The sequence below is a fragment of the Anser cygnoides genome, chromosome 1 (assembly GCF_040182565.1).
Source record: "Anser cygnoides isolate HZ-2024a breed goose chromosome 1, Taihu_goose_T2T_genome, whole genome shotgun sequence".
NCBI lineage: Eukaryota > Metazoa > Chordata > Aves > Anseriformes > Anatidae > Anser > Anser cygnoides.
Genome location: NC_089873.1, coordinates 82,973,138 through 82,997,522, shown reverse-complemented (window position 1 = coordinate 82,997,522; position 24,385 = coordinate 82,973,138). Strand labels below are relative to the sequence as shown.

General features: G+C 36.4%; 1 protein-coding gene across 3 annotated transcripts in view; it reads left to right on the top strand.

The window, feature by feature from the left end:
* Window positions 1–24,385, top strand: part of ROBO1 (roundabout guidance receptor 1) — a 704,094-nt gene that overhangs the window by 658,627 nt on the left and 21,082 nt on the right. For all 3 annotated transcript variants that reach the window (XM_048080853.2, XM_048080848.2, XM_048080849.2), the window contains 6 exons: window positions 6,795–6,992; window positions 10,385–10,411; window positions 13,093–13,135; window positions 16,844–16,998; window positions 20,855–21,190; window positions 23,637–23,744. In XM_048080853.2, the coding sequence (XP_047936810.1) occupies window positions 6,795–6,992; window positions 10,385–10,411; window positions 13,093–13,135; window positions 16,844–16,998; window positions 20,855–21,190; window positions 23,637–23,744 (867 nt within the window). The remainder of the gene's footprint in view (window positions 1–6,794; window positions 6,993–10,384; window positions 10,412–13,092; window positions 13,136–16,843; window positions 16,999–20,854; window positions 21,191–23,636; window positions 23,745–24,385) is intronic.

Sequence of the window (24,385 nt, the reverse complement as noted above, 5' to 3'; positions counted from 1 at the left end):
ATTTTATCTTTCTTTATTGCTGAGAAAAACCAAGAGCATGCTACCATTAGGCACAATAAATGTCAGCTATGTGTGAAAGCTAGTAAATAACCCCGGAAGAGGAACAAGAGGTACACAGATGACTTAAAATTATTTTGACCTCCTAACTTCATTTACACCAAACATTCCTCTGTCGTAAATGCAGATCTTCATCATTTTTCTGGATGTATCTGGGAGAAATGCATCTTTGCTTTCATTAGCTGAAGAATATTTATAGTAGCCTTAGGTACAGTCATACAATGCTTTACCAATATGCCTGTCTCAGACTACTTTATCATTACAGTATGTAATTTATGTATAACAAACAGGCAAACTCATCGTGTTGGTTTGGAATTTGTATCCCTTTCTATCTTTGTATCATTAGTAGATATTCCTTATTATTTGACTTTTTGTATTTAAAATACTATAATTATTGTGTGTGAAAACAAGAGTGAACAAGTAACGTATTCTCCAGAAAATTACATGTACGTTTCCTTGACTATTAAAAGGAAGGTTATCTTTAACTTATTTCACTTACGCAGGTATATAATTCCCAAGTACATGGAGATTTTAAGACTAAATTGCATATGGTCTATGTGATATTCAATTAATATTTGAAAAAAAGTCATAATTATTTGCTGGATTGTGCTTTCCTACAACCAGCTCCCTATTGCAGCTCCCTATAGCTTTCCACTCAAATTTTTTGAATGGCTTGGATTTTGAAAAATTTAAATTAAGCCGTGTAAAATAACAGGGTAGCATAGAGGTTGAAAGGCAAAGACTTCATAATCACATTTTTTTTCCCTTTCCTCAGATGATATGTAAATGCTAAATGAAGGTGTAATTTATAACATAACTTAATCACTTTGGGGTTTTGGCAAGTGGAAAAAGAAACAAATCAGACTCTTGTCAGGATAAGATTTTTGCCTGCTTCCAACTTGCTGGCCTTACTGGTACTGTGTTAGAAGGCAAGAAGCAATCACACACTTTGGAGGGTGGTCAAATGTAGAAGTGTGCCGTTAGCCTGGTAAGAGTCATATATGTGGTTGGGGTTTGATTTCATATTTTTTATTGCTTGCTTTTAATTAAGTGGTGTGGCCAAATCTACAGGTACTACAGTAAAAATCCCATGGTTTGGTTGTTACAATTGGATAACAAAAACCTGGAGGGGATAACAGAAACTTGAGGGGATCCATGCCGCTAAATGCAGCACAAAGGACTACCTAGACGGTGCTGCCATCCAGCAGGCAACTGCAGGAGGCTGCTGAAAATTACTCTTAAAACTTAAGAGGAGTACTCTTCATGAGCGCAGATCAAGCTAAAATCCTTGAGGCATATGAATGACTCCAGTTTACCTAGCTCTACCTTGTGGAAAGGGAATAGAAGTTCTCTTACAGCCTCCGCAAAGACTCATATTCTTAGCTGTTGAATGTGCTCCCAGCAGTGGGGCAGAGCAGACACTGCAGCTTTCTGGTAGCTCTTCTGAAGAAAGAAAATTAAGTTGTTGATGTCATCAGCTGGCACCTTTCATCAGCAATAAATAACATGGTTACAGTGAGAGAGAAGGGAGGCCAGGCAGGGGGAGGAAAAGGGACTAAGGATGCTACTTTTAGAAGGATTGAAAGAGTCCTGACTCCCTGTACCTATACGCTCAAGGAACTGTGTGTTTGCCTCTGACAACTCCCTAGTTTCTATCTTTCTTTTGTTGATCCCAACTATTCCTTCGGGAATATTATTCTTGATATCTGAAGTAGTATAATAGCTACTTTTTTTTTTTTTTTTCTGGAACTATGTCAGAGGTGACATACTTTGCGATTTAGATGTTGACTTACTTTTTTTGAAGAATTTTTCCATCAAAATCAATGTTTTTTTTTTCTTACAAAAACATGAGACTAGATTGTAGCTGGCTCTAGAATGTCCGAAGAAGAGATTTAACACTTTTTTTTTTTCCTCCAGTATAGTGTACTCTCTTGCGCAGCGAACTCATTTTTGAGACTGTGTGCAGTGCAGGATGCTCCCAGGTTCTTGACTGTGAGCAATATATCTGGGCAGGGTTTCAGCCGAGTGTGTGACAGGAGGAAGCTTCACCTTTCAAGGGCTGCCTTCCAGAACAAGAGGGGAGGACAGGAGAAATTGGATTCTCAGAGAGCTGAGGCGTGCAATCATAGTACCATGCATCAGCTGAGCTGTGATAACTGACCTTGTGCATGCACTTAACCTGTTACAAAGACAGGTACAAAAGCTCTTTCAAAGCTCTTTCGTTTTCCATCTCTCAGCTGACATGAAGCAGCTCACTGAGCTGTGGTACCCTAGACTTCAGTGCCACTTGGGACAAGCCAACAATATACTTGCTTGTTATTCAGAATTACCTTTCAGTGCTTAAAATCATGAGATCAGCTGAAAAATCATGCATCTTCTTGTTTTATTTTTTTTTTTGATAGGTGTAAAGCTTGTAAAGCTTTCTGTAGGTTTCCAAGGTCTAGAAAACCATTTTTTTGTTTGTTTGAGAAGTTGGTATTTTACGTAACAAAAGACTACAAGAGCTTTGCTGCTAAGGAAAAAATACATACTTCATAAGAACTCTCTACAGCTCACTATAAATCCTTGTATGTATAATACTGTGCTGTGGAGAAAAAAAAATCATAGTGAGAAATATGATAAAACATTTTTATTGTCACAACATGTGACTTCAGGACATAGATTATAAAAATGCACTGTACAGAAAGGTGAGAATTATCAGATGAAAATGGTTTTTGCCAGTCTCTTGGCTAAGATTTGTGTAGTGACGTGATGCTACCTATGATAGCTCTGCTGTATAACATATCCTTGTTGGCAGATAAGTCATGAAATTGGAACATACTGCAACATATTTTGTTCAGGGTACCAGCTCTGAAAGGCCCCACAACACCAGTTAATGTGACTCATAAATGCATAATTTGTATGAATACATGCTATGCATTTTTTTATTGAGATGACTGTACAATTATAATTGTTGAGTGCATTTTTCAACTAGGGGATGTCTTAAGTGTACAAAATAGACAAACGTCTCATTGAATCATTTTTCTAATTGTTTTGTTTAGGAGATGTGCTTTGTGAAGTAGCTAAGATGCCTTTAGGGATATTATTCTGTTAGCCTTTCAAGTGCTTCCAGTGTGATAGTTGTATGGTGGGCTTTTTGTTGATATTTTTGTCTTGTGGCCTGCAAAGGACTTGATAAAAAGGGACATTTTTTTTTTCCTCAAGCAAGCACTTCCAAACTAGCTTGGTGCTATCTCCTCACAAACTTTATGCTGTAAAATTAAATTGCAAAAATGTATTTTTTTTTCCAGTTTTGGAAATGTGCATAACTACAAAGCAGCGTATTCTTAACCTGGTAGTATTTTACCATATTTTCATATTGCAACATGCACATGTATTTGAGGAAACATCAGACATTGTGTTACAGATTCCAGGTGTTTTGCTTGTTTTGAGTTGCCAAAATTAACAATGTCCACAAAATATATATATATATCTTCCTATTTCCTGTTTGTACATTTTGTATACTAAATGAGACAGATGTATTGGAAAGTACCATACTATAGGCTGTATACATACAGGACAAAGATCAAGTTGATTGCACACCTGTGAACCTGGAATTTCCTGCCTTTCTAAATCTTTGGCGTTCAAATCTTGATTCTATATTAATCATTTGTGTAACATTTAACACTTTAAACATTGATTTTTACATTATTTACATGAAAGTGTTCCATAGAGAGTTAGAGGTCCCAGTTCTTCTCCACATGAATTGTAACAAGATTTTATTGAAGTTTAAAACGTGGAGCTTCAGCACAGTCAGATCAGGTTCTTATCTCAGGGTAGAAGACAAGGGGATGAGTCAGTGTGATAATATGCTGGTTTCAGGGAGTTGTGGGATCAGCCTGCTCCAACAACTCCGAGGCATTTTCAAGTACGTTATAAGCTGTGGCTGCTGCTCTGGCAGTAAGATGCACTTTGCCTTACAATGTTTATGTTCACTTATTATTTTGGCATGTTTCCCTGAGGAGTGCAAGCAGGAACAGGAATGTTGATTAAGAACCATTTATATCTCAGGCAAAGCTTCCAGAAGGTTCCTGGGATGAAGAAACGGTACTTTTTTCGTTCAAGAGCTTTTTTCCTGACTGATCTCATGGAACTGTTACAAACAGTGAAGATGCGCTTCTCAAAGAAAGGCTTCCTACACATTGTATATGGAATTTTTCAGTAATGAGGGGTTAACTAGATTTGCTCCCCTTGCTATATATCTAGCTTGCTTTCTATCTTTAGAACATAAGAAGAGAAGGACATGGGTCAAATGTGACCTTTTGGAAGCCCTTCCAAGTTCTTTTTTGTCGTTCTGTTTATATGAATATACATGTACACATACTCATTTTTCTTGTCACCATATATGTAAATATATACCAGTTAATATAACGACTCCACCTATGTAATGTAACAATCTACCTATATACAGTGTAGCATAAGCCTCTTAAAAGCAAATAACATTATTATGCAGTTATTATGCTTGTACTAGCTAACAAAATAATACCAGGAGTTGAATCTTAATTACAAATTAGAACAATAGGTGTACAAAGAGATCCTTTGGTATTTTGTGTATATAAAAGTACTGTCCTTCTTTATGGTTGTATTACTGACATGTTTTAAAAACATTCTCATTTGGCTTTTAAATTTGCATTTTTTTAATTATTTTTTTAAAATATATATTTTTTAAAGGATTAGAGAAAAGCATTTATCAGTCTTCTAGATCTATTCAGGACCATGGATTGTCTGGAAATCTTTTTTCTATTCCATTAAGAAATGTCAGGTAGTATATCTGTTTAAAAATATAGAAACAGCAGAGTTACTCATTTTGAAAACAGACTGATGATGCAAGATTTCATATCTTAATATGGCTTCAGCTGCAAAGAGACAAAAGATGAGAAACAAAGTGACAGTTTTAATTCATTAGTCACAGTATACTTTATACGTTTAAGCCCATGTGGCCACTTGTGTGGAACTTCACTTGGCTGTCTCCATAAAATCTGAAGCAACCCATCTTAACCTTGCACAAATAGGCATGAAATCTATAAACCCAGCAGACACAAAGAGTGTATTAGTAAGAAAAGAATGAGTCTGCCTGCTGAACTTTCAGGCTAGGCAGTGCACTTAGGATCACAGAAGATACAGGGACCTGAAATATGAAATAAATTTTCCAATAAGGTAATGGTCAAAGGCAGCAGTGATTCCTTGGCCAAGTAGGTATGTCAGAAAAACTGAAATCTCAAATTCTTCACTGAAAAAAAAAAGTTATTAATTTAACCATTTCCCATTCATCCTTTTCCAGAGGAGGTTTGGTTTTTGTATGGTTTATTGTTATTTTGTACCCTTTTTGTATTGCTCTTTTATTTTTTTTAAGGTTTATTTCAGCAAGATACAAGATGTATCTCATTAAAATAAACTATTCACTGGTTAGTCCTTTGGGAAAAGGTGTTGTTTTTTAAGTGAATGGGTGTTAATTTCATTCATAGTTTATATTAATAGTATTAATAACAGCACCTTTCACCTTAAAACACTAATCTCTTTCAGAATATGATGTCACTACCCATAGTATTTAAAAATACAAAACAAAAAAAAATGGGATTTACACAAGGATAAAAATGGGTATTTCAAAGACTAAGCTGTGGAATGTGTAAAGGAATATCCGCTCTGAGTAAAGGTTTCAAATTCTTGCCCTCACTCTGTGCAGTAATGAAATTTCCAGTAACCACTCACTGTAGTGGTAAAAAATCAGGAAGACAGTATTTTGTCTTTGAGTTGCTTCATTTCAGTTAGAAAGCATTGTTCATTAACTGAATATTTTTATTACCTTTCCTAGAAGGTTTTTGCAAAAGTACAGTACAGAAGGAGAACAAAAGACTGATTATTGTTGGTGCTTTCTCTATAGGAGCAAAAAAAAGTTTAAAATGTGTAGAAAAATACCCAGTCTTCATTTTAATTTAATATTTTTAAGGATAAACAGCATTTGAAGAGAGCTGCTTGTCCAATAATAATGAGACTGTTTGACTATTTTTTACCAATTTAGAGCTCCTTTTTAGTCATTCTTGAGCTTAGTCATCCATGTCAAGTGGGCAGAATTGGTTATTTTGTACTTTTACTTCTTTACGTACTCTTAAATATTTAGTCTTTTATTAACTGAGATCAAAATGGGAGACTGCAAAGAGTATGTGCGACTGTAATACGATATTTAAGTCATCTGTCAGGAACTGCTAAATTAAAATGTATCACTCAACATCAACCTCACATGAATGAACTTTGAATTTGTAATTGTTCTATGATTTTCAGTTATGAGAATGTACATATGTGTATCTGAGTTCTGCACGTTCACAGAGCCCTAAGAACACATGAAGCATGTTTCATACATGTGGTTTTGTCTACTTTCTGTTTTTTGCTGACTTTCTGAATGATTATCCCAAACTGATGTTGCTTTGTTAAAATTAAAAAAAAAAATAAAAAAATCTAGTGGTCTGATTTTGGCAGTCACTACAAACGAAACCCAGTAGATTTGGAGATACCTGTCTTGTAAGAAAATTGAACTATTTGTACCTAGACCTATAAAAAGAGATTTTCAAAAGCAATCTTAAGCATATTGCCTTGAAGAACAGCACTACAGTTCTGTTGGTTCTTTTCATGCTGCCTTTTACAGTTGCTCATCCAGATTAACTGGAGATTTGGGATGTCTTTTTTTTTTTTTTTTCCTCCAGATTCTCATGGAAACCCTGTGTCTTCAGAAGATCAAGTCAGTTTAGCCCAGCAGATTTCTGATGTAGTAAAACAGCCTGCCTTTATTGCTGGAATTGGTGCAGCCTGTTGGATTATTCTCATGGTCTTCAGCATCTGGTTATATCGCCACAGGAAGAAGCGAAATGGACTCACTAGTACTTACGCTGGTATCAGAAAAGGTGCCATATTCTGTTTCAGTCACCTAACTGTTGAATACCTCTTTACTGGCTATTTACTGTATCATCAGTTTCTTGCTCTTTTAAGATTTGATGCAGGAATTATCAAATTGTTTCAATACTTTCAGAAAGTTTGGATCAGCAGCTGATGTTGAAAGCGCTGTTATTTACATAGTGTGTTAACCTGGCCTTAAAGTATGAGTGTTTAGCAAAATACCTAGATTGGCTTTTCATAAAAATACTCATACAATTGAGGAATGTACAAGATGGATTTAAGTCTGGGAGCTTCCAATATGCTCTTACTGCCTGACACGTATACCATCTGGAAAGGAAGCAACTGGATGGTTGTTCGTTGTCCCTCTCATTCAGTCTTTTGCTTACTGCTAAGAATACTAACAGTGGTGTCAATTACAGTGATGCTTTGGGTGCGTGTTCTTGAATTTTGTTATATTCGTGGGGAATGTGGTGAAGGAGCTGTTTGTAAAAGCACAACCGTCAATAATACTTCCCAAAACCCTTTCATAAATGCTGTTGTGAGGCCCTTCTCTGGGACTGAATTCTGGGGCTATCAAATCTTGCATCTGCATTCAGTTACAATGACAGCAGTGGGACTAGTTTTAAAGCATTCTTTATTTTTGTGTTATCGATACCTTTTATATCAGATTGTCAGTGGACAAGCAGTGCTTTACACTATACTCTGTGACAAACAAAACTAGAATCTCTGCTTGGAAGATCTTCTAGAATAAAAATGTGATTTCTCCTGATACATAATCTTTTGATTAAGTCCTGAAGTTAAAGCTGAATTCAATAAGCTGCACTTCATTACATCTCAAAGCAATACCTTGTAGGCACTCATGGAGTGAAAACCATAAATTCTGGAATGAATCAGAAAATGGAAGATCCTGCTTTTAAAGAGAGATTTTGTTTTGATATTTGACAATCAAGAGATAGACCTAAGCTTAAAAGGTGCACCTTATGCTGAAAGGTGTCATGATGAAACTGCATTCTTTAGTCACTTCAAGACTGAATGTGCGATGGGTGAGACAGATATATTTGTGGCAAATATACCACAAAGGTTTTTAAACAGTAGTAGTGTGTTGGTGTGAAAAAGAAGCAGTGTCAAAAATAGTAACTGAGTGAATGGAAACCTGGAAATTGTTTTGGAGTACTGCAGGGTTCAGTTGTCTTACGTGCTATTAAAGTATCAAAGCTCTAGGTAGACTCTAGCTCTATAGCTCTAGACTCTTAGTGGAGCTATAACCACAGAGATCAAGGACAAATATCACATTCAATTTCGTTCTTCTAGGATTTCTTAGATAAGACAAACCTTGACATACTGCTGTATCGGACTGCTCTGTTTTGTTTTACTAATAGCATGCTGCCATACTGCCTTTCTACAGTTCTATCAAACTAACATCGCTATGCTTTCAAGCAGTACATATGATTAAGCAAAAGGCATACAATTTGTCCTTAAAAATAGTTACTTCAATGACATCGGCCATTGTTCAAAACAGCTGTGTTTTTCAATATCTGTACAAAATATCTTTTGTGTAATTTGGTGTGGATTTTTATAAAAATATACAGAAAAGTAGGGTATGCATCTCCATTATCAAGTATTCCTCAAGGGGGGGGAAAAAAAGCTATTCTTAATGAAATACAAATTGCAAAGTAGCTTGCCACTCTGCAGTGCATCAAGTCGTCATTTCAAGTGCAAACTTTCTTCAGTCTTGCATTTATTGACTTATTTTTATGTTTAGCTTCAGGCCTCGCATCTGTTAAAATACTTCACTGCTCCCACACACACATTGTAATAGTACTCTTACACACTCAGAAGAGCTTATTAATAGAAGCTCTGAGAATTAAGTTGTTCCTTTGTGTGATAGCTGTAAAGATTTCATTTAGGTGAACCTCTGTTCTTTTGTTCCTCAGTTCTTTAAAAACTAAACTAGTATTAGTACTTAGCTCACTGGCGAGTAATTAGTCAGTATTTTAAGATTTTTTTTCATGTCCTCGTGATTGCAAATTAATTTTGAGATGCTTGATTCTCTTTTGAATAGCTCTGGTTTAAGTGCACTTTCTATTTTAATGAAAGCTTGTTACTAGGGTTCTGTATTTTTGAATGTAGCTAAATTAAATTTGACTGTGTGAAAAGGCCTAGCTCAAAGAAAATACAATGGAATTCCAACAATAAAGAGCTGTACTATAAATGAAGCTTGAAATGGGCAAAATGATCAGAGCATTTTTGCTTTTTGTCATATTCCTGGAAATAAACTAGCTTGGAAAGAGTAGGGGGGAAACTACAGCATTTTCTAAATTGTAACAACAAGGCACTCTAGAGCCCCCACCCCAAAACCTTGGAATTATTGCAAAAATTGTAGTAATGGTTGTTTTCTTAGCCAGAACATTTTCTTTCTGTGACAGGTTTGCCAGTCCATCTGAGGGTTTCTTTTAGTGAATATTTTATTTATTCTCTTAGGTTTTTTTTGCTTTCATTAGAGGAAAAAGGGCAATATTAACCTTTTTCTGCCCAACAGTGGTAGAAAAACTATACTGTCTTCTCGACAGGAGGGGGGAGCATGTGCTAATAGGAAGAGCAGATGCTAGCACTCTGTATTAGGATTACGGGCCCTATTGATCCAAAGAGGATTTATAGTGGCTACAAGAATGAAGATTGTCGAGCAATGTCGTTGTTCCTTTGTTAACCTTTCCTTCTTAAAGCCATGGATTGAAAGGTAGAAAGGTGTTACATCTAGTGATATCTTTTACCTCTTTTTTTTTATAATTATTTAAGGAAGATCATATCTGTTTAGAAGTCTCGTCTCTGAAAACAAAAATGAGTTGCTGCAGTAGGTTTTAGTGCCTTTTTTTACAGTGAGAGTTGGTACCCTTCTTAAATCAGATACAGTAAAATAGCAGTTGTCTTTGTTACTTTATATGATTATTATTTTCTTACTGAATACTTAGTGTGCCTGTTAATTCAGCATAATGAGCACTTACTGAGTGAGCTGAAGATAAGATTCAATAGGACCTTGATAAGGCATTGTTAAGGAATTTGTCATTCTGCGTTCTAAAATGATTAACAGTGTAGGGTTTTTGTTTGTACTAGGATTTTCAGAAAACCTTAAGATATCAAATTGAGGAATACTGAAAGGTTAAACTAGTTGTTCCCCTCAGGAGCATAGTCAAGTATCAAACTTTTTTTCAGAGTGGTGTCTGTGGAGACGAGCTTCTTTCTGAATCACAAATTTATTTCTATATTAATGTGACTGAACTACTGGGTTAGTTATTTGCATTTGTTTTATGTTCAGCTGTCTGCTAGATTTATACTAATGTGGTATGTTTCCCTTTCTCTCTTCAGCTTAATAACCAGTTTGTATTTTGTTTTGATTTTTCAGTCCCGTCTTTTACCTTCACACCAACAGGTATATATTTGCACTTTTCCCCCCTTCTTTGTTACTTTAGCATGCGTTCATGGTACTGTTTCTCTTTTTCTGACATAACCAGCCCATCTGTTTGGAAGTGTTTAAAACAATTTCGTTAATGACGGGTATCATTATTTTTTTCTCTAAGTAGAGTATACTTGCTTTGTAGCTGAGACTTTTTTTCCATTTGTGTGTACCATTTTGTCATGTGATGCAAGCATACCATTTTGTAGCACGCTCCTATCAGTTCAACCTGGGCTCTCTTCTTGCATTACACTCAATCTTGCATTACACTCAATCTTGCATTACACTGCATCTAGTGATTCAAAGGCACTTCTGATGAAGGAGGAATGACTTAGCAGAGCCCAGATGCTGACTTGTAAGGGATCCGATGGGAATACAGTTGGTGAAACATTTGCTTGTTGTCTTCCCTCTGAAACTGCATTAAACCAGTGTCCTAAGAGTTGCCTGCTTTGGCAGATACAGGAAATCAAAGTGTGCTATCAGATTTCTTTGCTTGCTGCCTTAAACTGTATTTGTGCTATGAAACTCTTAAGCAGTCAACTTGTTCTACATAAAGCTGCATTTCAAATTCAGGGTGGGTTTAAAATCAACTTCTTTTTCTTTTTGCTTGGAAATGTACGAAATATTTCCATGACACATGCCAAGCCATAGCCCACCAAAACTTTCAGTGAGAGCCTTTCTGTTCTGTAGACTGGACCTTCAGTCGGTCCCACAGTCTGAGAGTTTAGCAGCTTTTCCTCAACAGTGAATACTATCCAACACATTCACTATCCACCATTGTACTGCATATATATATATAAGACAGGTCATATCTTCCTCCTCTGTTCTAAATCCCTTATTGTCATTGGAGGTCTATGAGACTTTCAGGTCATGTAATACCCAGGCAGGGTAAAAGCCACCTAACTCTTCCTCTGCACAAAATCAGCTCAAAATACTTAGCTCAAAATAATAGCTCAAAATCACCATACTAATTTGGCCTGTGGACAGCAGCTGTATTACATCCTTCCAGGTGTGACTGCAGCTGAAACAATCTCATGTGTATCTGCATTGATCCATGCAGACCTAGTGGTAATGGGTTAGATTCTTATCCACATGCTTTTAATCACACTGAATTGTATCTTGTTTCAAAAGTCATCGTATTATGTTCAGTGGAGTTGCTTACTGTTCAGCATGTGTCAGAGTGGCCCTTAATGTTTCTGAAGTCCTTTGAGATCCACAGTAGAGACTAATGCAAATTATTATTTTGCTGTTACTTTAATTGGCTTAACAGAGAGCTTCTACTGCAATCACAATTGTAGCATGCTACTGAAATTCTGCAGAGGTTGGTAGGTTAGCTAATATACATTTTCTCAGTTGGATTCTTAACATTAAAGGAAAATATCACAGCTCCATAAGATATGTCAGAGCTGCAAAATAAATAGCACTGAGATTTTTAAAGAAGAAATTGGAAAAACATGAAGTATGTGAAATGTTTAAAGGAAAAAAAAATCCTTTTTCAATCCACAATCCCAGTTGTGAGTTCCACTGACTTTAAATGGTACCAGACCCTCTTCTTTAGCATTACCTACAGTAAAAGACTTTTACCTGTAGCAAGGAATTCTACATTTTAATCCTGTTATTGTAATCACTGCCAGCATTTATCTCTCTCTTGCAGACTCCCAGTTTGGAGTTCTTCTAAAGAGCAGAATTTGACTGCTTCACCCCCCCCCAAGATATTTCTAGATGAAAAGTGTAGAAGCCATAAGCATTTGCAGGGAGGCAGTCTCCTTAACCCTTTGCCTAGCCCAATGCAAACCCAAAAAATATATAGCACTGTTTCTTGTTGGATGTATGCATCCTGTAACATAACTTTTTTTATCCATGATACCTCGTTGTGAAGGATACACAATCCATGCCAACAAATAAAGCATGTGGTCATGCACTTAGTTAATGTGTGATGCTTATGAAATGCTAGCAAAACTGCTCCTACTAATTTAGGAAGTATTCTTTCTGCAAGTCACTTTTTACCAAGATTTATACTTCTAAGGTTTTAGATTTAAAAAACAAGTATCACTATTAAATGCAATTGTAAAGTGTTATAAAATACAAAGCTTCTGTGGATTTTTAGAGTATGCTTGTTCCATGAGTAAAGTGCAGTAATGTTCAGAAAAAAGCATATGTTTTTGTAGAAGATTCAGCTGTAATGAGCCATTGTTTACATTGGAAGTAAAGTCTGTTTTAAAATTGTGCTACCTCTTTAATCTTACCAAAATAATAAGGTAGAGCAAAGCTCTAACATCTAGTCATTCATGAAAGAAATATATGACCTAAATTCTTCCACAGAGTAACTCCACTGAAGTCAGCAGAGTTATGTTAAGGATAAGTTCACCCTGATGTATGGCTTCCTGCTTTCTTAAGCGATACATGTATTTGTTTGTGTTTTTCTGAACAGAACTGGAATATGAAACTTTGATGAAGCTAAAAGTAGCAGTTATCCAGCATCACTAGTATTACGTATAAACTTACATTTGAAGGAATAACTTTCAGAATGAGACTCATGATTAATGTATAAACACTGCACACTTATTGTCTTTGCTGAAATGAAACAAAGGCAGATTTAATATTGTTATTTAAGGAGTCTTTATGCTTTTTAATTTTTTTTTATTTAAATCTTTCAGTAACCTATCAGAGGGGAGGAGATGCCGTAAGCAGTGGAGGCAGGTAATTATGTGCTTTATTTTTAAAGCTGTAAATTATGTGCAACTACATTTAAAGATATTGGGAGTATAATTGTCCTTATAAGTGATGGCAGAACAACAACTTGCAAATATACATTTTAATTTATAATATTAATGCATACACTTTTTCCATATATTTTACTATTTAGAAGGATGTGGTTTGCATTTTTAGGATGACTTCCAAAGAATGGGTCATGGTATTCTTGAGTTGCTTTGTTAATCTGTAAAAACTGCACCTCAAAAAATAAGCAGCAGAGGGAGCACTTTAACTTCAAAATAAGTATCTGATTTAGCAGCTGATTAAGGGAGTAAAAGTAATTAAGTCGTGGCACTTATGAAGGTTAAGAAATACAGCTGGTTCACAAATGCTACAAAGAAAAAAAACGTTTATGGGAAGAATGTGCTGAAGACACAAAGAGCTTATAAACTGACTTTTTAAGAAAAACTCTTGCTATGAATACAAAACAGTTAAAGCATTACTTGAAGAGATGGTACACTGAAGGAGAGGGAGACAAGTAGACTTTTAATTTAAAGCCCCTTACTTTGAGAACCAAGTCCATTCAAGACTGAAGGTTTAACTGAAATATGTTTACTGGGTTTACGTTATTAGTGAATGGCAATGGACAAAACAGTAGTTTAAATTTCCCATATAGAGATGGAGATTTCTTCAGGAGGCAAAATAGCAGTTTTAGCAAAAAGGCAGGTAGGAGCATTGTCACTCTATTAGCACACCTCTTTTTCTGTGTGCATGCTCTTTTGTAAGCATTTGAGCTAAAGATTTGGCATGATGTTGGAATAAGCATTACAATCTCAGAGAGCAGCTGTGTTCAAATTCCTATATCAGTTCCTGTCTCACAAGTGGTATCTTGTCGATTCCTAATAAGCAAAACCTTACGAAAATTTGGTAATGGTGAGGATTAGGCATAAAATTAAACATTCCCAGTATGCTTGAATGCTATGTGGAGTTAATCCAGTGCTGCTACTGTACCTGGCACATTATGAGCAATTGCACATCTCTCTGTCCAGTGCTGTATGCTGCTGTGTTGTCATAGCCATAAAACCATGGAGGAAAACCTCTGGAACAGTTACCATGTGATGTTTGAATGGACAAATCTGTAAATCACTGGGTTGCTGCCTTCACCCCAGGATAGTGAGAAAATGAGAGAGAGCAGAGACAAACCATCTCTTTTCCTGACAAGGTTGTTCAAAAAGATACGCAGTTAACATCCTTTGTGTTCTTTGTGCCACTGTGCTTTCTTGCTTATCCCATAGCACAAGGTAGACAAAGCACAGCCAACATAGACTCAGAGGACAGAAATGAACCCAGGAGTGTCTACATCGTATACAGTCATTTTGGTACTGCTAAAGAAGCAGCGTCTTTTTTTACTGCCCTACTTTTAAGGATCAGTGCCATAATCTAGCAGTGTAATTGATTTAAGGTGCTAACATCTATGCTTCTTTTGTTCATCTGAGTATATGGTATTTACAGAGCATCTGATGCTGTACGGCGTTTAGTAGAATATGAAACATATTTTTGCAATATTAAAAAAATCTTATCTTTACATATGAAAATCTTTACTCTGAATTTCGAACTTAAAGCTTTCACTTCCTTACATTATATTTGCAACGTTTTGGAAAGGTTTAGCTTTTTTTTTTTTTTTTGCCAAGTGCAGATATGCGAGCATGTTAAAGCATTATTCAAAATGTCACAGTGATCTGTTTCAAAATAATCCCCACTTCCGTGATGCTGAAAAAATGCCCACTTCTGTGGCAATCCCCTTTTCAGCCAGAACTCAAGTAATGGTAATTAGGGTGGATTGACTCCAGCCAGTAGCCGGGCACCCACACAGCTGCTTGCTTGCCCCACCCCACCTCACCAGACTCCACCCCAACCCAGGCCCAGTGCAGCAATTCAAGGGCTCATAGAATTCACCGCGAAGGCTGAAGATCTTTGGAAAAGATCATCTCCTATATTGCAGCAGGGTATGGAGCTGTAATGCAAACATTTTGTGCTAACGCTTCCACCTAAATGGCCCCAGTATTGTTTACCTCTACTTATATACATCACAACATGTTTCTTACATGATAACTTGTTTGAATGGAAAGTAAATTTTAGAAACAAAGTGCCTTTAACTTTCTATGCAAAAATCCAGAACACAGGCCTTGAAAGTGCCCACATTCTGGAAACTTTGTCTCCTTCAAATGCCTTAAGGTATATTCTCATTGTAAGAGCAGAGCAATAGGAAAAGGAAAGCAAAGTATTTCAAGTCAGCTCTTCACATGATGACGTGACTGTACATTTATTTCAGATTCTAAAAAAAAAAACTTTTCTAATGAATGTGTATTGGCTGGTGTGATAGCCTGGCAGTAAGTCATGCCTCATCACCTCCTATGTTAAATTGTCAGGTGACATATGCAGTGCAGAAATGTATATGCACGTGTATGTATAGACCTTTAAATGTCATTCTAAGACTATGTCTTAGGCCTGCAGCATTGATTGACTATAACCCCCTTAACAAACTGCATGCATTTTGTATTCTCAACTTGCAGATTCAGAGGATTAGTATATTTTATTTTTGAAGAACATCATCTAATATTAGAGACTAGTTTTTGTACTGTTTCCAATGGAAATTTGCTTGTTAAGTCATGTGATGAAAGAGTCTGCATTACTTTTTTTTAATATGACAGTGAATGAAATTTTCTATTTTTTAAAAAGCATCTTTGTTATCAAAAGTTGGTAGAAGATGTCACTTGTGTGGGACTTCATAACATGCTGTTATGCATCATTATTGTAAAAACTAAAGAGGCACCAAAGATTCTACTAATCATTCATCAAAGTGTCTTTCATGCTCCCTAGAAAAATTCAGCATCTTGGAAACCAAGCAATGATGTCTTTTTCTGCTGATGGTGGGAATACGTTATTCCAAATGTAGCCGATATGCAGTATTGATATCTGGATATTTGTAAAGTCATCGAGTATTCCCAGCTACTTTAAAGTTGCTTAGGAGTTGCTGCCGTTCCACCTATATAAAGATTAAGCAAGTGTTGTATTCATTAACAAAGATATATCACATACTCAATGTGCTTAGTGGGACCCAAACACTCCCAAGTAACAGAGGTTTCTCTAATCTGCTGTTCCCTTTGATCCACAAGAGTAGTATCTGATGGTGATTAGTACCTGTCTTCATAAATCACCAAGAATTTGTAACTATTCACATGCAAACTTGGGTGTTATTTCTGCGTATCCATCTTCCATGTTTGAACTTTGTGTTTGACTTGCCAATGCCCCCTTTTTTACCTTGTTTTCTTTAAGGAAGACAGAGAAAGAACAAGAAGATAAAATTACCACTCCCTTACCCCCCCCCCCCCCCCCCCAAAAAAAAAAAAAGATAACAATAATAATAATTATCAACAAAGTTCTCCAGATAGGTAAAGGTTGCACACAAATATATTATGTGCAGTTCATCAACCTGAACCAGTGCTGTCCTTGGCTGTTCACTTCAGAGTGTCTTATCAAGGAACAGGTTATTTTAGTCTGTTACATAAGAGACTGGAAACCATTCTACAGTTGAATCAAGTTGTATTTTCCAGTGTCCAAGCCCTTTAATATCTAACCTTCTGAGAAGAATATGATTGCAATGTGAAAACGCTTTTGTTTAATTTTTGAAGTGACCAAGTTTTGTTTTTAAAGGCCAGGTCTCCTAAACATCAGTGAACCAGCCACGCAGCCATGGCTAGCAGATACTTGGCCTAACACAGGGAACAACCACAATGACTGCTCCATCAACTGCTGCACCTCTGGCAATGGAAACAGTGATAGCAACCTTACAACATACAGTCGACCAGGTTAGATATGTTTCTGCCTTGCTTAGGAATCTTCTTTACACAGTATATGCTTATAATATCTGAGAACAGGTTTGTTTTTCTTTTTAATTTCCAATATATGTTCAGATTTAATGTAGTTTCATTCCACTATGTCATGATTATGCTTTCTTTCCCTTTTTGGTCCCTTTTGGTCCCCAGCCAGTTGCAACAAGCTGTGTTGAAAGCTGAAGGAGCCCCTGCAGTGTCCCATGTTACCAAAAGTCGCACTGAACTTGTATGTTATAACATCTGACAAACAGCAGATAACTTTGTTTTTAGGTTGTTTTGCACATCTTTGTTGCTTGGGTGGAGAAGGAAAAGTATTAAAAATGATACCAGTGAGATTTTCTTTCTGTTTTGGGCACAAGGGAAAGCAAGAAATAATACATCACTGAAGTACTTGCAAGATACTCAACCTTGGGATTCCATTCTATACAAAATTGGATAGCTGGTTTTCCATTTAGGGTGTGTGGATAATAAAGTTAACTTCACTATCTGAAAGAAATTGTGAAATGTTAGGTTAAGCAGGAGTTCCCAGGAGCTTGAACAGGATTCAGGGTACTCTTGAAGAAAACCTTGTGTGTGCCATGAGAAGACAATAGGGGAAATCTATCTGGAAGTGCTATTTGTTACACATTTTGTTTTAAATGGGCCTGATGCACCTTTTATTTTAACCCAGCTAATGCTACCAGTGAGGAAAGAAAATGTCTTTTCCACATTCCCTACACACTACCAGCTTTTCTAGCTGACTTTTGCTGTTAGCATTTCCCAGCATTTCAGAGAGGGAGCATGATTACCTATAGTGAAATTGCATAAGTGCAAAACAGCATTACCTCCAGTGTAATTAATGTGAAACCAGCCATAACGTGATAGTGGTGATTCATCTCCTGCAGTATCCTGTCTGACAGTGACCAGCACCAGGTGCTTTGGGGTAAGGTGAGAGATTTTAACATTAGAGACATGTGTCTTACTCTGCCTGAGGATATCATATTCACAAATACCTATGTAAAAATATTTCCGATGGAGAGATGACTCAGTGGTGTGCCCTGGCAACCAAGAGGACAAACCACATTTTGAGGTGCTTTAAACACACACAGCCAGCTGGCCAAAAGCTGACTCTCCTGCTGTATTTAGTGTTGGTACAGCCTCACCTTGAATATTGTGCGCAGTTCTGGGCTCAACAAAATAGAAAGGATGTTAAGGTGTTTGAAAGCATCCAGAGGAGGGAAACAAATCTGGTAAAAGGGCTGGAAGATATGTCCTGTGAGGAGAGGCTGAGGACACCTGGTTTGTCTGGTCTGGAGAAGAGGAGGCCAAGAGGTGACCTCACTGCTCCCTGCAGCTTCCCAAGGAGGGGAGGCAGAGAGGGAGGTGCTGGTCTCCGCTTCCTGAGAACCGATGACAGGATGCAAGGGAACGGCACAAAGCTGGGCCTGGGGAGGTTCAGACTGGACACTGCAAAAAAATTCTTTACTCTCACAGTAAACAGGGGTCAAGCACTGGAACAGACATCCTAGCAAGGTGGTTGATGCCCCATGCCTGTCAGTGTTCAGGAGGCATTTGGACAGTGCTGTCAATAATATGCTTTAATTTTTGGTTAGCCCAGAAGTGGTCAGGAGGTTGGACTAGATGTTCTTTGAAGGTCCCTTCCCACTGAACCCTCTCCTCTCCCTCTCCTCTCCCTCTCCTCTCCTCTCAGGTTTAAGTAATGGAAACTTAACAAATCCAGAAGAGGAAGCCTGCACATTTTTGAGGGTTGCAAACTAATACAACGTCTTCTCATGAGGTGCAGCAGACTCTCTCTTGATTTAGCTTTTGTGTTAACCCTTGTTGTGTTGCAAAGGGATTCTTTTCATTGAAGTGCAGCCTGTAAGCTTGAGGTCAGATAAGATGGTCATAGTGCTACAGTAATATATTCCAACTTTACAGAATGGGAACACATTGTTCTAAAGGTAGATACAATAAAAATATCTAGCAGAATAAATCTGTTATAGAGGTGAACCACTTTTCTTTAAGTACTTTGTGTGAGGAGTTGTAATGTGTTTATGTAAAAAATATATTTACTGTGTATATTGTATCTATTATATTGCCCTACACAAAAATTGGATGTAGCTGAAAATGGAAGGAAGTAAAAATATTTATTACAAGTGACTGTGCAAGGATATTATAGCAAAGCATGAAGTATTAGGAATGAAGAATATACTGGATATTTAATTGCCCAATATAATGAATAAAATGCCCTTGGAGAGGAGGAAAGACTAGCGTGGTCTCAGCAGGTGAGAGAAAAATCAGAAATGAAGACATTTAAGAAGTAGAAATCAAGACGATGAAGACTGTGAAGCAATAAATAAATAACACCTCACATAAGAAAGAAAAATATATCAAACAGTAAAATCTTCAAAAATAAAAGCTGAGGGCGTGAAATGTGCATTGAATACGTTGGATGTGACATGTTCTGATATTGTTCCTTAAATCACTTGGTCAGTGATTTTCTTTCTCGAGTAGTATTTTATTCCTCTTTTTTTCAGAAAATATTTCTCCACAAAGATGTATGTATTAGGGAATATTTTTTGAAATTGAATGTCCTCTGTATTTAGAAGTTATTTCACTTAGTATAATGGTCAAATTCTGAATTCTGTACTTACTTTTATGATCTAGTAAATGAATCGTGGCCTCCATAGGTAACGTACTTGAAGTTTTTAATCAAACTCATTAACATAAATGGTACATCTTTTTGAAGAAGAAAAATATATTCCTGGTGATTGTTATGTAATTATCAATGCATTAATCAGGTGGCAAATGAATTCTTGTTTAATGATCATGGTATGCTGGTTTCACTTAACCTTCTAAATCCACAGACTGCATTACTCCATTCAGTGTTCTTCCAGTGGATTAGATAGGGAGAGAAAAAAATTGTAATGGAACTACTGTCACATAGGAGATAGGGAAGCCGGAAAGACAGGCCCATGGGTTCACACAGTAGTGGCCTGAACATCAGTATGCATCTAATTAATGTATGACTGTAACAAGTACTGATCTAATGATACAATATCTATTAGAAAAATGAATTCATGCTATCTATGCTGTCAATATTTTGCACACAGGACAATGGTATTACTATGATATTACCTTGCCATATCCAAAGCGACTAATAATTAGCAAAAATTCCAAATTGTTTTCCTGTCTTTTGTTTCAATCTGAAATACAAAATTGTACAAAGAAACAATGATCAAATAAAGTTTTTTCTGCTGGGTAATGAGTTACCTTTTGCATTGTACTGTTTCTTTTTAATTAATTCTGTTAACGTTTAATCATTCCTCAATCTGTTTTATAAAAATCTGTTGTATTGTGTTTCTTACGCCAATTACAAAAATCTAAATGATGTTCATTCTATATTGACGTGAAATGACTGTCTTGTTTAGTTATTGCCACTATAGGGTTTTGGTTGATTTTTTCTTTAAATGAAATTATCTTAATCACAGTTACTGGGTACTTATACTGCTTAGAGAACAATATCTAAAAATGTAAATGTTTATATGGCAAACGTAGAAAAAGAAAAAAAGAAAAAAAAAAGGTAAGTCATAGTAGATACAATTCAGTAGATCTGAATTTACAGTGAAGCAAAACAGAGAACACTACTTTTGATCTGGAGACTTAAGACTATAGACAGTAACTTATAAGGTAAAAGATATTCCATAAACTAGTTAATTACAATATCTCAGTTTCATGGATGTGAGACATGTAGTTATGCACTAAAAAAAATGTTAAGGGAATTTCATTGAAAGTATAGCGTAAGCGAACAGAATGACCTTTTCTTTTTTCTTTCCTCTGTGGTTAGCCGATTGTATAGCAAATTACAACAATCAGCTGGACAACAAGCAAACAAACCTGATGTTGCCTGAGTCAACTGTATATGGTGATGTGGACCTAAGCAACAAAATCAATGAGATGAAAACCTTCAATAGTCCAAATCTAAAGGATGGAAGATTTGTCAGCCAACCTGGGCAGCCCACTCCATATGCCACCACTCAACTCATCCAGTCAAATATCAGCAATAATGTTAACAATGGCAGCGGGGATATGAATGAGAAACACTGGAAACCCTCTGTTCAGCAAAAGCAAGAGGTTGCACCCATACAGTACAACATTATGGAGCAAAACAAATTAAACAAAGGTGAAGAGCTTTTAGCTTGTTTCTCCTCTTTAGGCATCAGAGGAGTTTTGACCTTCTGGTGCTGGGAGTGTAAAGTTATCAGGTTCAGCAATTATAGACTTCTGTGGTGCTTTTAGACTTCTTCCTCTTTAGGTTTAGCAATTCAATGCTAACAGTGTCAAAAAGTTAATTAGCACCACAATAACCTTCAGATACTGAATTTATTATAACAAATAACAACTTGTGTCTTTAGAAAAAATATATATAAAATATACTTCCTATTGATTTGAGATTAATTTATATTTAATACTAGTTAAGGGATTGCTTAAGACAGAGGCTAGATATTTTATTCATAAACCAGATGCATGGTAGTTACATTATACTCTACCTTAAATTTTAAATAGGTCAACCCACTCTTCACAGTCGTGGATGGAGACTAATTAAATCTACATGTTCATGTAAACGAATGAAATTTTGCATATCAAACTCTGTAAAATTGTGTTGTGTTGTACACTGGGGACAGAAATGGAGCTATTCAATTCATTTTAGACTTGTTCCTAGCAAGCCTTCAATTCACATATTCAGAGGCAATGCTACTGCACACAATTTTGGAAACTAAATTCCTTTGTTACCCTGACTGAAGTCTGTGGATCCAGAAGCTATAAATAAATTGATTTCAGTGTTAACGTGAAACATCAGAATCTACTTTTGTGGCCTTGAGGGCATGTTTCTTTAATATAATGTGTGGGAGTTTGAAGAAATAGGTATGTGATTTCTTGCTAGTCCTGCAGGCTACCATGCAACCTCTTTTAATAACCTGATTTGCAAAACAGTATCCCTAGGAACTGGACCCATTCTAACTTTGAACTTTTTGCATGGATTGTTGTAACTCCAGCGGTTGTATAGTGATAAGTGATCCAGTAAAAAGATACATTTTATTACAGGAATGTTGATTTCACTGCTGGACCTATCTACTTACAGAGGAGTTCAAAGGGCAATATAAAATGTGATACCTTCACTTGCCATAAACATGTCAAAAGAAAACTCAGTTTTTGTGGCTCCTTACTAGAGGGTGAAAGCTGTGGTTTTTGTAATTAAGTTTTCTTTCATGAACTGTGTATTACATATCTGTTTTGGAATTAAAACATGTTTTGTTTTTATGCCCTGGAAGATACTGCATCTTTCAAACTGTGTATATTACAGCTGCATATTTTCTAGCATATTATAGTGTGGAAAGGCCCCCTTAAAGCATTGTCTGCTGACAGTCATATATACATATTTCAGAGTGTTGATTTACTGTTTATCCTCTGTGTAAACATATGCGGTATGTAGGCTTCAGCGTGGTCTGTGGAATTCAACTAGGCTGAGAAACTATTACAGAATACGCTCTGGTGTGGAATTTATCATTTTGCTCTTTTTCCCATGCTTACATTATCACAGACATTTCTGCAGCAGATGGGGACTGGATTCTTAGGGTTTTTTTTGTTTTTTTTTTTTGTCGTTTTATGAGTCAATATTCTGATCTTGGTTTTCTCATTTCCTAAGTCAAAATCATCTTGCTGACAATTATACCTATAGCTTTTGTGATGGGAAATAACCATTTTGATGAGTTAAATGCAGTGCTTCGTTGTCACTACTTTATGTCCAATGGTTCTGTTTATGACACAGTTCTATTTGCTATATGAAGAGTAACTCGTCTCCTTTCTGTTCTCTGGAAATTATAAAACTTTTTGGCATGAACGTACTGTTTTGTCAGATGAGCATTTTACTTCTGAAAAAGTTTTACAGATCTGGTTGCCAAATATAGATTTGAAAGTAACACATGCATCAAGTGCTTTGGAAGTGGAGAAAGAAATTACTGTAACAGCCATTAGCAAAAAGGGCCCTGTGTCTTGCTAGGACCTGCATGACCCAATGTAAACAGAAATCTTGTTGGAGACAGTAGATATTGAATGAAGACCTCCTCTGCTGTAATCTGAAATCAAGGGAGCTGCATTGTTGCTCCAGCAGGTCATTCAGCCCATGTAATTCAGGGCTGACTCCTCTATGGGTTTGTCACCTTTGAAACACAAAAAGTAGCTACCACAGTCCACTGGCTGTCCTGCTTGCGTAAATTAAACAGAGACCATAGAAAATCAATCAAGATTACAGTCTATTCATATGCAAAATGCCCACATAGATCATATATATCTGCTGAGACTGAATCGTTGCGGAGGCATTGCAACAACCCTGTGCATAGGATTTTATTTTACTTCATTTTTGCTGTGGAGCCACTCCCGTGATTTTCCTTAAACTTGCAGAGACGAGATAAAAATAAAATGTGATTATAGGATGATTTTCCTTTTAAAAAAATCAATTTGTTTTTTTCCTCACTGTTTTCAGGAGGTCTGCTTTGTGTTATAAAGCAGATACATAAAAGTAGATCTTTTTCTAAAGGGTGGCATTAACTATACTATTAAACTTACAGATTACCGGGTAAATGACAACATTGCTCCAACAATTCCATACAACCAGTCATATGACCAGAATACAGGTGGATCCTACAACAGCTCGGATAGAGGCAGTAGTACATCTGGTGAGTATCTAAAATGTTTACCAAACCTTATGTTTTTCTGGTGCTTTGACACTCTAGCCATAGTTAGCACTAGTTACTGAACTTACAGAAGGGATGAAGGGGAGGGAACCGCTGAAAATAATGTAGCACGAAGATGCAAAACTGTAAAAACTGACTCAATAGATGCCTGTATTTCTTTTACATCCTCATGATTACTTAGTGCCATCTAAATGTCAATTAATGATTATGGTCTCCAGATAGACAAGTCATGGAAACATGTAAATTCCTTTTCAGCTGTCACCAAAGGGGAGGAGAGGGGGGAACGAGGATTTTGTGCGTTAACTTCCTTGTATTTTACTGACTCCTTTTCCATTTGTTATGTCTATGCACCCAACAGAACCTTATGCATTGGGAGGGTCAAGATACCAGAAGATTTGAGTTATACCCAATAGAATGGTTTAATAATTTTTTTCATTTTTTTAAACTAATCCCATGCATTTTATTGGGTAAACGAGCATTTACATACCCATTCTATTTTTACAGGTTTCAATTGCTGTATGTCAAAACTACTCTTGTTCATCATTCAAATGTAGGCTAGATAATTCAAGTTAAGTTTGGTTTGTCATAGGCATCTCCTATGCAAAATATCTAAAAGACCTTTC